The sequence below is a fragment of the Meleagris gallopavo genome, chromosome 30, assembly GCF_905368555.1.
Source record: "Meleagris gallopavo chromosome 30, MGAL_WU_HG_1.1, whole genome shotgun sequence".
NCBI lineage: Eukaryota > Metazoa > Chordata > Aves > Galliformes > Phasianidae > Meleagris > Meleagris gallopavo.
In genome coordinates this window covers 4,878,680-4,895,386 of record NC_139433.1, presented here as the reverse complement: position 1 = coordinate 4,895,386, position 16,707 = coordinate 4,878,680, and the positions used below count along the sequence as shown (strand labels likewise).

The following is a 16,707-nucleotide window of genomic DNA, read 5'->3' as shown; positions in this document are numbered from 1 at the left end:
AAAATCAGTTCAGAAGTTTGGTGGGTGTGGGAAGGGTGTAGGAGGAAGCAGAGAAACATGCTTGGGGAAGAGAAAGAGAGTCATGTTGCCTGGAGCAAACAAACCCTGTGGCACTGGACAGAGTTATTCTGCAGCCTCTGTGCATGTGCTACAACATCAAGACATAGTGCAAGTGTGGAGGATTTGAAGGATCAGGCCATTACAATGCTTTCCCTGTGTTAGTCCCTGTTCCTCTCCCTTCTCTGTGGCGTGTCACAGCTCAGCATCATCTCTTCGGGGACCAGAGGACATGCATGACATCCCATCTGCCAGTGCACATCTGCTGCAGTGGAAACAGTCTTGTTCATCTTCACTAATGGCCTTTATTCCATTAGTAATGTGCCAAGATGCTGTGGTCACCTTCCCCATGATAGACTCAGGCACGAGAAGAGATGATTCATGGATGAGGCATGTGTTGCTTTGATTTCTGTTCCTTGTTTAAGACAAGCAAAGCCCTCAGGCTTCCATCAAACTCCTCGACAAGCTCTGCTCTGTTTAGCTCAGGTGTCTCTCTTTTCAGAGCTGCAGCACAGAGTTGTTTGGAGCCCACTGAAGGGACAAGTCAGCCTGTGGTCTTTGCTATTTGTTTCTTTGCAAGGTCCACAGGATGATGTGCTGATAGCCCCATGTACCTCCACTGCCTGGAACCTCTGCTCTCATATTCCTGTCTTCATATCCTCCACCACTTCCCTTTGATGGGAGTGGATCCTTTGGGTAGCAGTGCAAAAATAGTTTCAGCTGGTAATGTCAACTCAAAGCACTTAACCCTTCATCCTCCAGCTTCCTGTCTGCTGCAGCAGTAGTTGTTGCTCCTCACAACAGCCTTGTCCAAGACCACAGTGTGAACAAACATAGGATGTCCTTGTGCTAGTCCTGCAGTTCTGGCTGTCTGGATCTAGAGCAGAGTGATGGAGGCAGGACTGTGGCAAGAGACTCCTTGCTGGAACTTGTCTTATTCTACCCAGCTGTTAGTATTACTCATTGGTCTTTGCATGATGATCTCTTAAAGGCAACGGCCATCAAAGTGCCATGGCCTTTCGAAAACAATTTGCTAGTGAAGTACCAAAAGCTTTACCCTAACTTTTACCTCCCAAACCTGTTCTCCCTAAACCTTCAAAGCATTTTCCTTGTCCAAGGCATGCTGCAGCTCTCTACTGCCAGTTCTGTTTTGCAAGCTATGAAACATGCTGTTACCATGAAGCTTTTAAGCTCTTAGAGTGTTCAGATCTCTTGTTGTGAGTTTCTTTTAGTTTTCTAGGATGAGACGCCCTGCTATTTCTCCCCAAATTCCTTATGTCTTCAGATACTAAACAGAAAGTGCTGTAAAGGCATAGATTATGGATAATAACTATTATGGGTAGATTTCCTGCCCACACAAGGGCAAATCTTGGAGCTGGTATAACCAGCTATCAATTCTTCTTTATCCAACACTTTAAAAATCATGTTTATCAGTTGGTAATTCCTTATGTGCATGCCTGTTCAAATATATATTCCCTGTGCATCAAGTTAATGTGACACAGTATTCAAGGAAAGGGTCAGGTCTGGATCTTAAAGTGTCTTTTTTGAACTTCTTCCACTCTTATAGAGGTGTAAGGAATGCTGAAAAAACTCTGAAAGAGGGCATTAAATTGTATGTTGTTAAACTGTCTGGAAGTTGTGAGAGATGTGTGTTCTTCTAAAAATGGGATGTGGGTGACAACACATGGATCCAGGTACGCTACGACTTGAGACTTCAACCCAGAAGGCCCAAACATGAGGTACTTTAGATGTGTGAACTATCCTTATAAGGGTGAAAACTGTTCTCCTTTCTTCCTGCTCCCTGCCAGCTCTGAAATATCTGACAACCCCTTCAGATTGCGGAGTGTGCTGCTACAGTGGGTCAAGGTTAAGAGTCCAGTTCATTTCCAGGGGGGAAAATGACTTTCTTGCAAGGCAAAGCCTTCAGATCTGGGAGGAAATGAAGCCTGACTGCTGCAGGTCATAGGTCACATCCAAGGCTTTTATGCACTGATACATGCCTAACCTTTGGTACTAACCTAATCTAGGCCAATGCCTTTCAACTTGTGATCTGCGTCTTATCTCTGGGATCCCCAGCAGATCCTAAGGATGAGAGCAGGGGGGTAAGGGAGGGACGCATACTGCTCTTTTGCTGTATGCATTCACTACAGCAGTCTGCAAATCGGGGGTGTGTTGGGTGCTCCATCCCACGGATTTTGTGTTTTTTAACATGCACGTGAGAGATTGGCTCTGCGCCTGCAGGTGCAGGGGACATAGCAAGGGAAGTTCTGCTTTGCATTGAGCTCCAGAGCACCTCCTGCTCTCTTTGTCTGGAAGGACCAGATAGCACCTCTGCCAGGCTCAGGCAGATGGCGGAGCTGCTGAAGCTGCTTCTCTTGGAGCCACCCGCCTGCAGTGACCACACTCCCAGCCGAGCACCTCTTCCCCACCTTCTTTCCAAGCCGCCTCATTTTCTCAGAAACCTCTTGGTAATCCCCAGATTACAGTTTGCTCCACCTGACACCCAGACTCAGCAAACTTTATCCTTTTTTGTTTCCTTCCTTGTTGGAGGATGACTACCCAGAGCAGCCCCACTCACGGCACACAGGCCACGTTTCTGAGGGGCCCCATACTGCAGCACTGCTGCCCACCCCGGGGACTCTGCCGCTCAGAGCTGAGGGGCTTGGAGCTGCAGGTCCCTGGAAGCCTCTCCCCACCACGATGGTCCCTCAAGCTGCCCAGAAGCTTGTGCTACGTGGTGGGCACTGGGTGGTGATGGCGTGGCTTGGGGTTATGGCGGCTAGAGGGGAATGAAGAGGTGAGACTGGCTTTGTGGACCTGTCAGCGGGACAGTCGTGCTCCCAGTTTTACATTACGGGACAGTCAATGTTACCTGCGCCCTGGGATGCCGCGGGCCTGCCTGTTGTGCGGCTTAACGACTCGGCGCTCTCCGGCCCTTCGCCCCCCGGCAGTGCCGCTTTCCCGCCCGGACCCCCCTGCGGCTCCGCGCTCCCGGGAGGCAATGGCGGCTCCACCCCTCCCACTCGTTCCCGCCAGCGGCGACCAATGGGCGGGCGCCCGCCGCGCACGGGGCTTTTCCGCGCCAAACTCCAAAGCTCGGGGAGAGAGCGGGCGGCGGCCGCGGGGCGCAGCGCGGTAGTAGCCTTCTGCACCGCGGAGCTACGCCGGTGAGTCCCGCTGGCCCAGGCCTGCCAATAGGGCTGCGGCCGCACTGGGAGGGGGATGGCGGTGGCGGCGGGAATTCACCCTCGCGCTATGCCCGTTGCGAGCCGCGGCTCCACGTTGGTGACAGCTGCCGGGAACTCGCAGCGCCCGTCACCGCGGGGCACGGTGCTGGGGGGCGACTCTGGTCCGGGGCGACTCTGGTCCCGGGCGCCGTGCGTAGCGCGGAGCTCTGGGGCTGCGGCCCCTGCCCTCGGGACGGGGCTGTGCGGCGGGGGTAGCGGGGTGGGCGGAGGACCGGTGTCGGCTCTCAGGGCTGCCGGCAGCCGCGGGTTGGGGCGGTGGGGACCGCTGAGCGCTCCGTTATTTTTTTTTTCCGGGGGAGGATCGGCAGCGGCGCCCCCCGAGGGTGGTCGTGGGAAGAACGTTACCGCTGCTGTCCGCGGGGAGCGCCGCCGTCCCTGGCAGTAGGGCCGCGGCGGCCGCTTTAAGAACTTAGCCCCCCCGCACCCAAGCCCGTGCTCCACTCTCATTTGCATAGTCCCGCGATATTTGGGGGAGGCCTCCGCGAGAGCTGAGAGAGTGTTTCAATTGTGGCGCGAGATACAGTTGGCGCGCGGCGCCCGCCCGCAAGGCGTAGTGAGGCCCGGGCGCGAGCCGGGCCGTTAGGCGCGGCGGGGGAGGGGGCGGGCCTAAGGCACTGGCAGCCAATCCGAGCCGGAACCGGCCGGGCCGGCGGCCAATGGCGCGGGGGCAGCGGGAGGGCGGGCCGGCCGAGGCCGGGCTGGCGGCGGACTGAGCGCGGCCTCAGCGGTCGGGGGCTGCCGCGCCGGGCTCTGGCGCCGTCCTGTGACGCCGCGCTGCTCCCGTAAGGGCCGACGCCATGTGGATCCAGGTGCGCACCATGGACGGGAGGGAGACCCACCGCGTGGACTCGCTCTCCAAGCTCACCAAGGTGGAGGGGCTGCGCCTGCGGATCCATGAGGTGTTCGGCATCGAGCCCCACCGGCAGCGCCTCTTCTACCGCGGCAAACAGGTACGGGGCGCGGGGCGGCCGCGGGGCCCTGTTGGCGCGGGGGCGGTGGGGCTGTGCCGCCCTGAGGGCGGTGACACGGTGACACCGCGCGGCCCCGCGCAGCGTTCTCCGCCCCCGCGGTGCGGACGGGCGCGACGCCGGGAGCGCCGCGAGGTTGGGGAGGTGGAGCCGGGGCGGCCCCGGGCTTTGTGTGCTACCCCCCTCCCCCCAGTTCCCTCCAATCTGGGGTGTGAGGAACCAAGGGTGTCCGCGGTCGCGGGGGCGGGAGCCCCTGGCCGCGCCGGGGGGTTTCTGTGGGGTTGCGGGGCGCTGACAGCCGCGGTGCTGCTCGGCGATGCGCGCCGAAGCGGCACCAAGCGCTGGGAGCAGGCGCGGTCTGCCGCTTCACTAAGTTTGCTGGTGCGCTCTTGCACCCTCCGTTCTGCGCGCGCGTTTGGGCTTTTTGTCAGTTCGTTGCAGACAGAACCGTTTGCATTGTGCAGTCCAACCTCCTTCAATCTTCCTTCTCCGTTGCGCCCATCAGCGCTTTGTCTGCTTTGGAATCGTTAGAAATGGTGACGTTTGAAGAAGTCAGGAGAACGCTCGTTAATTTAAAAAAGTGCACCCGTTGCTGGAGGTGCACACACATCTGCTGCCACCTCCACCAGGAGTGCCTTGAATGCTGTGGTTTGGCACCCCGGTGCGGTTCTCTGCTCTCTGTGCCCTGCACCTGCTGCCACATGGCTGTGAGCACAGCGCCGCGCTGTTGCTCTTTAGAAGAAGCGGCGCGCTTTTGGTTCATTCTTGTGCATCGCAGTGAGTCTTTGTCTCTCAACGAGATCCAGCCCCCAGAGCACTTCCTGCATGCTCCGATTTCCAGGGATTGTCCTGTAACCATTCAGTGCCATAAATCAGAATCGAGTTATCATAGCGATTCCTGTAAAGTGTGAATTTTTGTGGCTTTGCTCTGTTTCCCGCTGATAGAGAACAAAGCTCTTGAATTGCAGCTTCTGGTGGTTTGGGCTGGAGGGGATGATCATTTCCTGTATAATTTTTTAGTCAGACCTTAACTATGCGGCAAAGCTTTTGTCTCAGCTTCTGACTGTGCCGTGGCCTCAAGTGCAGTGTTCTGATGGCAGTGAGAGCCCTACCTGCCCTCTGTGCCCCTCTTTTTCCAGGAGCGAGATATTTATTTGACTCCATATAATGCCACACTTGCAAAACAGTCCTTAAAATTGTGGAGGGTGTGAAACTAAGACATGCCCTGCTATGCTAAGAAGTGGATGGACAGTTCCAAGTTGAAGTGAATCCTTGACTGTGCTTCCAATGGAAAAGCAGCTTGTATGGAAGAAAGAACCTTCCTTGGTCTGTACTTGATGCTGCATTTCAGAGCGAGTTTCTAGCAATAATCTGGAGCACGCAGAATGTAAGGACCATTTTGTATTAATATTTGTATGATGGGATGTGTCTGAATTAAGGAACTTGCATCAGAGTTCCTAGGTAATGTGGAATAATCTTCAAGTTTTGATAGGAAGTAGTGAATCTGTGGTTCTTTTAAGTTCTTCTCAGAGTTGCATTTCTAAGGAGCGTAGCAGTAACTTTTCCAGATCTCATAGAAAACAGCAGTTTAATGTGGGTAAAAGTCCACTGCATGTGGAAACTTTGTTTTTTGGTCTGTGGAGCCTGTTGGAGAAAAAGGAATGTTTTAAAATAGAATAACAATATGTGACTATTGTGCAACTGAAGAACTGCCAGGTCCCCAGTTGTTAGTGGTCTTTGAGAAACGTGGTTGGTTTTGATGCATGGAGACAGTTGTAGCACGATGGATGGTTTTGAATTGGAAAATCTCCATTGAATTCAATAACCAGATGATTTTGATGCTTTCCCTGCAGATGGAGGATGGTCACTCCCTTTTTGATTACAGCGTTGGACTGAATGATATTGTTCAGCTCTTGGTTAGACAAAGCCCAGCAGTGCTTCCTGCTGTAAGTAAGGAGAAGGATTCAGAGCTCTCTGACACAGACTCTGGCTGTGGCTCAGGTCAAAGTGAATCTGACAAAAGCTCTCACAGTGGAGAAAGTGTCATGGACCTGGAGGGGCAGCCCAGCACGGCAGCACAGTCTGACTGGGCTGACCCAGGATTTGGCCTATATAAGGTGAGTTAGTGAAGAACGGGCGTTGCTTAGCGCTGTGCTTTGGGAGGGAAAGTGTTTTTCTGTAGTTGAGAACTTTGGAAAATCTTTCGTGATACAAGTATGGGTTTTTTTTTTGTTTGTTTGCTTGTTTGTTTGTTTTTAATTTTTTGAACTTTGCAACAGCAAACAAACAAACAAAAAAACAATCAACCCACAAACTAATTAAATGCGACATGTTCTGGGTTAAAATAATTATTTTTCATTTTCCCCTTTTAATTAGAATTACAATATGTGTTTAAAAAAAAGAAAAAGAAACATTACAAGTGCTTGCATTTGTCAAGGCTGAAGCTTCCCTGAATGAACAAAAAGAAATCCTCAACCAGCTGTTCAGAATCATTTTACTTCCGTTTCAGTGGTTTTTATTACAGATCTAGTGTTCTCTTTGTCAGATTGAGCAAGATGATTCTGAAAGCCTGTTGTAGGTTAATTAATGGTTTGTACTAGATAACAAGGCTATTTATACACATGCTGGTGTATAATGGATTTTTAGCCTGATGGGATCAATTGGAGGAGACCTGGGGGGATGCATGTTGGGAACAGGAAAGCAAAGGAGATCTTAAAGTTGATTGGTTAAATATCTTGACAGTAGTTAGCTAGAGATGGTTAAATTAAGTAGATTGGAAAATAAATGCTTACTTTGAAAATGCATTTTGGTGAGCTGTATACTTTGCTTTATGTAGATCAATGACTTGGTCGATGCTCGTGATATGAATATGGGAGCATGGTTTGAAGCCCAGGTTGTAAATGTAACCAGAAGAAAAGCTGCAAATGAGAGTTGTGCAGTTGCTGATCAGCGGACAACCATTCCTGAAGAAGATGTAATATATCATGTGAAATATGAAGAGTGAGTTTTGTTGACTTCTTGGCTAATAAATTCATTTGGATTGTGATGTCAGTGGGGAATTTGATTGTAGAGATCCCTGAGGTAAAACAGAACTGGGCTAACACAGTAATTGTATGACTTAACCATATTAACCATAAGACAAAACGCGTGGACTAGAATAATGTTTTTAGAGATATGAAATGCTATTACCCAAGTTTTGAATGGGTTGCAATATTAATTAAGTTAGGCTGCTGTTTTTAGCTGTGACTGTATGGGAGGAAATTTTATTCTTTCCAGTATGCTATGTGGTGTCAGTTCTTAAATCAACTTGTCTAAATAAAATATACTGTGAATAAATTGTGATAATGAATCTCACTTTTCTTCCCTGACCTTCTATGTCTACCTTCTGCCTCAAGTTATCCAGAGAATGGAGTTGTGGAACTGAGTTCAAATGATGTACGGTCTCGTGCACGGACTATCTTGAAATGGCATCAGCTAGAAGTAGGACAGGTGGTGATGGTCAACTACAATCCTGATGAACCAACAGAGAGAGGCTTTTGGTATGATGCTGAGATCCTGCAGAAAAGGGAAACAAAACTGATCAAGGAGATAAATGCGAAGATACTACTTGGGTAAGCAATTCAGAATAGAAATGTGGGATAAATGGAACTCTCCAGCTCTACTTAGCTTTCATGAGGTCTAAGTGACTGCAAAAAAAACCAATGCAAACACATCCTGGAAACAAACAAACAAACGAAAAAAACAGCAAACTGAAGTGCTGAGGAGAGATGGAAAACTGAACTGTCTTTTGGGGTGATTGAGTTAAACTGGAGGAATTGAGCACTGCAGGGAATCACAGGACATACTGATCTGTGGATTCTCATACTGCTGGGAGAAAAAGCCCCATATTTGCTAGGAGGTGAAGAATTTTCTGTTTACTGTATTAACTGTAGTGGTTTAACAAAAACTTCAGGGTAATGTTTTGTGTTACATATGAAAATTTAGCATAAGCCTTCACTTTGTAAGGATTGTAATCTTCCATTCCTTTCTAATGCGTACATATGAAGGACTCTCAGTTTATGTTTTATATGACAAAAGTAGATTTTCAGAGAGTTGCCAGAACATTCCTTCTTCCTCTCGCCATAGTTATTTTGACTTTATAAAGGAGTAGAGGATTTAGTCTGGTTGTTATCAACAAAAAATATTTCACTGATAATTTGAACTCTGTGAATACCTAAATTTTCAGCGAAGTAAAAGAAGCACACTTCAATTACATGGAAGGTATTCCATGGTGATGCTGTCGTACTACTGTCGTAGATCACATGATGCTACAACAGGTTTCTTGAGATACAGGACTAATGTCGGATCAGCGTACATTACCGATGTATGCGCAGCTGTGAATTCATGCTGTATGATACTTTCTGATCTTTGACTTTTATCAACTTCCTATAGGGAGGCTGGTGATTCTTTGAATGACTGCAGAATTATATTTGTGGATGACATTTATAAAATTGAAGAACCAGGCAGTGTTTGTCCAATTAGTGCTAGACCATTGAAACGTGAGTATTGCATTTTTCTTGCATGTACTGTTGTCTTATCTTGTGATGTTCTGCTAATAACATTTGAGCATCAGAATTCTAAAACACGTGCAGCTGTGATTCCTCTGACCATTCGTAATGTATCTTTGCACTTCCTGGAGTGTTGTTTCTTTTTGCTGACAGGACAAAGTGGACCCGTGTGTAAAGCTTGTAAGGACAACCCAAACAAAACCTGCAGGATCTGTGCTTGCCATATCTGTGGGGGTAAACAAGATCCTGATAAACAGCTCATGTGTGATGAGTGTGATATGGCTTTCCACATCTACTGCCTCAACCCTCCCCTTAGTAGTATACCAGATGACGAGGACTGGTAAGTTCTAATAATGCTGTGTGGTGTCATTGCTGCCACCTAGACCGAGCAGTGAGTAAGGGCCAGGGCTTCCTGTTAGTTGGCAAGCGACTGTGCGAGGTGAAGAGGGGTGCTACTGTTACGGGTGTTTTGAGTATGCTGGGCTTTTGATTTTGTTTTTGTTAGGAAACTTTATAGCTTCTCTTGAAAATCAGTTCAGTGAGAGTGTTTTGTGTGTGTTTTTTTTTTAATTTTTTTAAGGACAGTAAGCCAGTGGCTTTCAAACTTTTTTTTCCTAGCTTTGGGACATATGTTTCCTCAGAGAAAAATGGAAATAACTCATAAAGTAATGCTTCCTATTTATTTCCATGGAAATTGCAACAACTTCTAAAAGCACAGCAACACTACTTGATAGAGAAAGTTCTAGGCCACAAAAAACTGTTTCACAACCCAGTCACCACCATTTGCTGTGCATTTTTGTTCGTTCAGCACACACTGATGATTATCAATGGATGCAATATTTTCTGCACAGAGAAATTTAGTTCAAACCTTTTTCTTCATTTGCACTTCCATGTCAGACACCATTTTGTCACGCTGCTCCTCTGCTGCCATCTGTCGCGTGGCAACAAAATGTAATGTGATATTGGTGGGAAGGTTCCACCTCTACTGCCATCCTACTGACTTCTACCTCTTAAGTTGTGGGCCAACGTAAAGTAAGATAGGAGGAGTTACTTTGGAGCAGCCCTCATATGGGAAAATATATGGTTTTATTTCATGTACAAATGCTGAAACGGGACGCAATAATTTTTATGACACAGATGATTTCTTGACATGTGCAGTGGTTTAGAAAATGGTGCAAGGCCACTAGCTAACACAGATCCAATTTGTGTATGGGTAGTTGCTTCAGTGTCCTGTCTGTGTTCATATGCGGAAACTGTAACATTATAACTCTATTTTTGAGAATCTTCTCTTTTGAAATTTAAGCTTTGCTGCTTGTTAATTTTCTTTGTTTTATGACTTCAGGTATTGCCCTGAATGTCGAAATGATGCAAGTGAGGTGGTTCTGGCAGGAGAGAAATTAAAAGAAAGTAAAAAGAAACAAAAGATGGCATCTGCTAATTCATCATCACGGAGAGACTGGGGCAAGGTCAGGTTTTATTTTTGAAGAATAGTGTTGGTGTGTGTTTCCTTGTAATTCTTGGCTAACTGGTCTCCCTTTTGAAATAGGGTATGGCATGTGTTGGTCGCACAAAGGAATGTACCATTGTACCCTCTAACCACTATGGACCAATTCCTGGTATTCCAGTTGGCACCATGTGGAAGTTCAGAGTTCAGGTATGAAATGGAATCCTGGTCTCTTCCACTGTAGAGAAAAGTGGGAATGATCTAGCTCTTACATGTAAAACCTGAAATGGATATTATTAAAACTGTATGTTCCTGGATATGTAAATGCAGAAAGGAAAGAATTCTGGTTTTGTATCGAGTGTTCTACAGCTAATGTTGCATTGTCCAGGCCTTTCAGGTGTGGGTCTTTTTTGATGACTTAAAATCCAAACCAAATGTATGTACTTCCAGATTTTTGCCCTAGAGGTGTGTAGTATCTCCCCCTTCTTCTGATGTTAAGTTTCTCTTGAGAATCTGGATGTATTAAGCAGCTTTGTTGTCCTCTTATAAAGGGTAGAAAGAAAGCCATGAGCTACTCAGACTTTGTTTTTCAAGCAGGATGTGAATTCTGCCATTGCAAATCTTCAAAGACTATTACCCTCACGTTGTTGTAGTACCTACGTTACTGTAAAATTCCTGGAGTTTTCAATAAGCAATCTACGTTGGAAAAATCAACATTTCTAAATTCACATAATGAAATGTATCCTTGTGCTCAATTCACTGGAATACTCCACTGCTTCATTTTTGAAAACATTTTTCTTTTATCTGGACATTTTGGGAGGGTGGTGGTAAAGAGAGTTTCTCTCTGGAATATATGCAAAGCAAATGTGAAGTAATACTACTATTTTAGTTCCAAGACAAGTAAGTGATTGTGTTGTTTGTGGTTTGTTGATAGCAGTTGCCTATCAAACTTATGGATTGTGGGTTTTTTTTTTTTTTTAAACTTAATTTAACTTTCCTCCTCCAGGTGAGCGAATCTGGTGTTCACAGGCCGCATGTGGCTGGGATACATGGCAGAAGTAATGATGGTGCTTATTCCTTAGTTCTGGCAGGAGGCTATGAAGATGATATAGTAAGTGAATCTTTATTGTTTATGTCTGACAATCAAACTAACTTGCAGCTATGGCCATAATTACACCCTACGTTCTCTCTCAGATGTCTCTCCATCCTCATGATAGTTAGAATAAAATTGGTGAAGGAAGGCTCCAATCCAGGAAGATTGCCTGAATTAAGTTTAACATCCATATGTCAGCTTTTAATCCAAGAGTTCTTAGTTGCGTTTTCTGGGTCTAATCAGGCTCTCTGTATGTGCTGCAAGATCTAGAACAAAACCAAGGACAGAAGTGCTACTGCTGAATATGTCTGTTCAGCTAGCCAAATGTAATCCTTGTCAGGCTTTCCCAGCCTGTAATGCTCGTTCTTACTGTTCATCAGTATAGTACTACTCCCTGACTCCTTCCCCCCAATGCCCCTCTAAACCTCTCGCAAAACACCTATGAATGCAGAATGTATCTCATTTGCTCTTTTGAATCTTAATTCATGTAACAGTGTAGGTACCAATACCCAAGTTAAACAATCTTTTATCTAGAACATGCCATGCGCTTCCACACAGGTTCTATGCAAGTGGTGTGCTGCTCTCTTGGCAGAGGCCTCTTTGCACTTCTCAGGTGTGTGATGAGACAGGAGTTGCAACCCTGATTTTTAAGAGGGAACCACACTTATATGGAGGAATTATCTTCCCCCCCCCCCCCCCCTTTTTTTTTTTTTCTTTCCAGAATGCAATGTTATAGCTACTTGATTAAAAGACTTTTCCTTCTTTTATTGAATTACTCTTGTGAATATGTTGAAACAATCCATATGCGTTTCAGGATCACGGGAATTCCTTCACATATACAGGGAGTGGAGGTCGTGATCTTTCTGGAAACAAACGTACAGCAGAACAGTCTTGTGATCAAAAACTCACCAATATGAACAGGTTGGCAACACTTGCATTCAATTTGTAACCTAGAAGCTGGCAATCTGGCAACTTGAGTGTTTATACTATTTGTAATCAAAAGAAACTGGCTAAGTGCAAAAACTACTTTTGTAGGCTGCAGATCAGCTGTGCAGTGGAAATGTTTTTTATAGTATATTATATGGTTGGACTAGATGATCTTGCAGGTTGTTTCCAACCCTGCGATTCAATGATTCTATAAATGAAATACAATTAAAAATGATAGTTGTTTCGCATTCAATATTGGCTCAAACATAAGAACAGAGCAGTAAAATAGCATAAACGTTTTCTTGGTAAGCCAAGCTAAGGTTCAGAACAGTGGCAGTGCACTGCTACTGTTTGTAGTAATGGCACCTGACTCTATCAATGCAGTGTTGAGTAAAACAGTGTAGTTGAACTCTGTAGTAGTTAGATTACATGTAAGTTCTGCTTTGCTTTATCCTCCCTTTTTTATTCTGAAGAGTTATACCTGGTAAATACGCTAACTTGAATGGACTTTCTCTTACAGAGCTTTGGCTCTAAACTGCAGTGCTCCCATCAATGACAAAAATGGAGCTGAAGCTAAGGACTGGAGAGCTGGAAAGCCAGTCCGAGTGGTGAGGAATGTAAAAGGAGGCAAACACAGCAAATATGCTCCTGTAGAAGGGAACAGATATGATGGTATATATAAGGTAAGTAGGATTTGAATCTACTGTTTAAGAAAAGAGAATTTGCTTATGGCAAATAAGTTTTTATAATGTTTGGTGGACTTGAATGTGGCTTTTTTCTTTTTTTTTTAAGGTCGTGAAATACTGGCCTGAGACGGGAAAATCTGGATTTCTAGTGTGGCGTTACTTGCTTAGGAGAGATGATGAAGAACCTGCTCCTTGGACCAGAGAAGGAAAGGACAGGATGAAGAAGCTTGGCCTAACAATGCAGGTATGCTTCTGGAACATCACTGTTCTTCCCTTAGAGAATGAACTTGATGGATAGCAGGGCTTTTTCTATTATACATTGAGGATAATCTGCTTTGCATTGTGTAAGAATCTAAGAATCAAGACGGCCCACTTTAGACTGAGGGGATAGAAGTGCTTTCAGTCCTGTGGGTTGTTTTCCTTCTTACATCAGCAGGTTAAATGGACAAAACTAATCTTCTTTTACTGAATTTTTGCAGCCTAGCGCTTTGGAAGAACAGTGACCCATTATTATGAGGGTTGCTCCAGGAATTACCTTTCCAACCTGTAATAGTCTGTAAGTCTATGAATTGGCATATTTACATTGGATGCTTTTTGGTTTTGTTTTCCTACAGTATCCTGAGGGGTATTTGGAAGCTGTTGCAAACAAAGATAAAGAAAATAATGGAGATGATGAGTTTGATACTCCAGGGAAAGGAAAGAGGAAAAGAAAATCAGCAGGTTTGTGAAGTAGGCAAGTGGAAATAGAAAGCCTTGTAGATCTTTGTGCATTTTATTAATCTTTTTTGTTTGATTTTTGTTTGTTTTGTTTTTGTTTTGTTTAAAGTCATTCTGTTTTCTTTCAGGAGCGGAGGAAAAGGTCCTTAACTCTCCTTCAGGGACTCCAAAGAAAACAAAAGTTGAGCCATACAAATTGACATCTCAGCAAAAATCTCTTATAAGAAATGATGAAGCCAATGAAAAACTGTGGAATGAAGTACTAGATGCTCTCAAAGATGGACCGGTAAATCATGCTTGTCATTCCTGAAATAAAGTGATAATTAACTTATCCCTAGATATAAACTTCTTGGCTATGCAAGGAAGTAGCTTCAGATTGCTAGTATTTTTTTCATTGTGGGCATAACTTTAAAGGACTGGTTCTTACTGGTATTTAAGACCAGTAGAAAGGATAGGAACTTGCTAATTTTTTGTAGAAAAATTGTTTATGTTTAAAGTAATTCTCTGCGTTAATTTTTTTTTTTTTGCTTGTATCTTTCATAATATAATAAATAGTTCAAATGTTTTCTTTACAGAAATTTCTAAATAAAGTTGAAGAGGCTTTCTTGTGTATTTGCTGTCAAGAGGTTGTGTTTCGGCCAGTCACAACTGTATGCCAACATAATGTGTGCAAGGTGAGCAGTTGGTGCAACTCTCCTGTTAAGTAGTTGAGCCAACAAACCTTGAACTGATTCGTTTATGGTGAGATTTTGTTTTGACTCAATCTTTTAGCAGGATTCAGGTATATATGTGAAAACTTGATTTGATAATAGTTCTTTGGCACAGAAAAGTTGATGCTTTAAGGAAAACTCCACTACTGTATTGCTACTATCAGATTATTTTAAAAGAGGGTAATGAGAGCTTATCTGTGGATTGAGTAATACTGCTAAGTGACACTGGACTCAACAGTGCTACAAAGCATATGAGTTGTTAGTCTGTTTCTCCTTTGAGGAATGATGTGAACTGTTCTTATGGAAACAACAGTAGTCTTTAACATTTCTACCATGCGCTTAAACACTGTGTCCATGATGAATGCGCTCTGAAGAACATGGACTACTGGTTGCAATGAAGGAAGCTTTCTTTCCTATGACCTAGCAGCACTTTGGGCTTTCTCAGCTCTTGTCAGGTACCTAGGTGGACTAGGATATAGAAGGAATCTCAATTTCCAATAGGGGCTGTGTAGAACAAGCTGAACTGCAAGCCTTCTTAACCAATTTCTTTATTCATCCTTCACCAGGATTGTTTGGATAGATCCTTCAAAGCTGATGTGTACAGTTGTCCAGCCTGCCGCTATGACCTTGGCAAAACCTATACCATGCAAGTGAATGAAACACTGCAGACCATCCTAACTCAGCTCTTTCCTGGATATGGCAACGGACGGTGATTCCGTAAAGCACTTCTAATTTTCTTTTGTTCAAACTTATTAATGGATTTTACATGGGCTTAATTTAAGAAAAGAAAAAAAAGTAGTTGGTGTTCTCCCAGACCCTTAAAAACAAAAATCCCAACATATTTCTTAAAAAACAAACAAAAAACAAACAAACAAACAAACAAAAACAAAAAAAAACCCAAACAACCATATGTCCATGGTGTTTTTGTTCTAAATGCTGAACTTTGTACAAGTATTCGCCCCTCAAAACTGCCATCCATCAGCACAGTTTCTTATATATATATTTTTTTTTAATGGGGATTTACAAAGTGCTTCTGGTAAGGCTGCTGACAATTGTGGAAGTTTTTCTACTTTTTCTGTCCCTTCTCCCCACCTTTTTGTTTTTGTTTTATTAAAAAAAAAAATGGCTTGGTTGCTAGAACAATCTTCAACATTTGGGATTTGGGCATACAGGTAGATTTGTGCATCACTTTGGCAGCATTTTGGTGTGTAAGATGGTTCCAGGCTTATGACTTCTGTTTTTCTAACACAAGTGGGTATTTGTTATTGTTTCCATAACTGTTTTTATACATTTGACAAACTTATCAAAACCATTTCCTGCTAATCTTGTATGTCCAAACAAACAAACTGCTGGCTTATAGTCAAGTAGTTAGAGCAATATGAAGTACTACCTCAGTTGGACTTCTTATTAGGGAACTATTTGTTCAGCCAGGTGCTGTCTTCTGTCCTGAAATGCCATTATGAAATATACTAAAGCCATTCTTAAGTGCCTTTTTTTTTTTTTTTTAATACTGGGCCCAGAATCACCATATATATATATATATATTTTTTTTTTTCATAAGCACTGAATTGTTTAAACCTGCCAACCGGATTTTGTTCTTTGAGTAAAATATAACACTGTAGCTGTATATGATTAGCATGGATTTGCAAACTTTCAGGTTTCCTCCTAATGCTAGGTGTGTGATGGTAACGTGAATTTATATATATATATTATTTTTTTTCCCCACTGCATTTCTACCTAGAAATGGAGAATAATTAATTTAGACTTTTGGAAACATTTTGGTTATTGTATATGAACCAAGGAGACTTGCTTTCGTGAATGGATTGTCTTTTTCTAACATAACCAAAGTTTGCAGTTTAATACCTCAACGAGACAGAGATGTTTTTAATCACATTTGACTGCAGACAGACTGGAACAAACGTGCCTGGTTTTGTTTTTCTTAACTCTTACTCTTTTAAAATTATAATGTTAATATGTTAGGGAAAAATGTTTTATAGGCTTTTTGCTGAATTTGTTAATTTTTGTACAATGTGCAAGTTGAAGTTCTCAAAATAAATATCTTTTCAGATGAAAGTGTTGGCTGTTCTCCTTTTGGTCTCTGAAGCAGGTTTACAGACCTAATTGCTTGTGCAGGACTTCTGTATTCATCTTTCATTACTCTAAGCCTATTTTAATTTTAAAATTTTTAATACCTGCTATTTTTCACTATAGAGAAATAATGAAAAAATTACTTTGATATTCTTGTACTCAAAGTATTTCATAGTCGGCACTAGAAAAAAGTATATGGTATATTCAATTAAAATACAAAAA

At 43.9% G+C, this 16,707-nt stretch overlaps 1 protein-coding gene across 2 annotated transcripts; it reads left to right on the top strand.

The window, feature by feature from the left end:
* The first annotated feature begins 3,094 nt into the window (after window positions 1–3,094).
* Window positions 3,095–16,470, top strand: UHRF1 (ubiquitin like with PHD and ring finger domains 1). Of its 2 annotated transcripts, XM_085211592.1 has the most exons (17): window positions 3,095–3,224; window positions 4,093–4,255; window positions 6,127–6,390; window positions 7,110–7,273; window positions 7,669–7,884; window positions 8,705–8,811; window positions 8,974–9,160; window positions 10,163–10,286; window positions 10,367–10,474; window positions 11,271–11,375; window positions 12,172–12,278; window positions 12,805–12,967; window positions 13,077–13,214; window positions 13,585–13,690; window positions 13,816–13,973; window positions 14,263–14,361; window positions 14,964–16,470. In XM_085211592.1, exons 1-17 carry the CDS (start codon window positions 3,103–3,105, stop codon window positions 15,108–15,110), a joined length of 2,478 nt encoding a protein of 825 aa, XP_085067718.1. In that variant the 5' UTR covers window positions 3,095–3,102; the 3' UTR covers window positions 15,111–16,470. The 2 variants fall into 2 exon arrangements, with proteins under 2 accessions (XP_085067718.1, XP_010723389.1); XM_010725087.4 differs by lacking the exons at window positions 3,095–3,224; window positions 4,093–4,255 and adding an exon at window positions 5,432–5,660.
* Window positions 16,471–16,707: the final 237 nt, after the last annotated feature.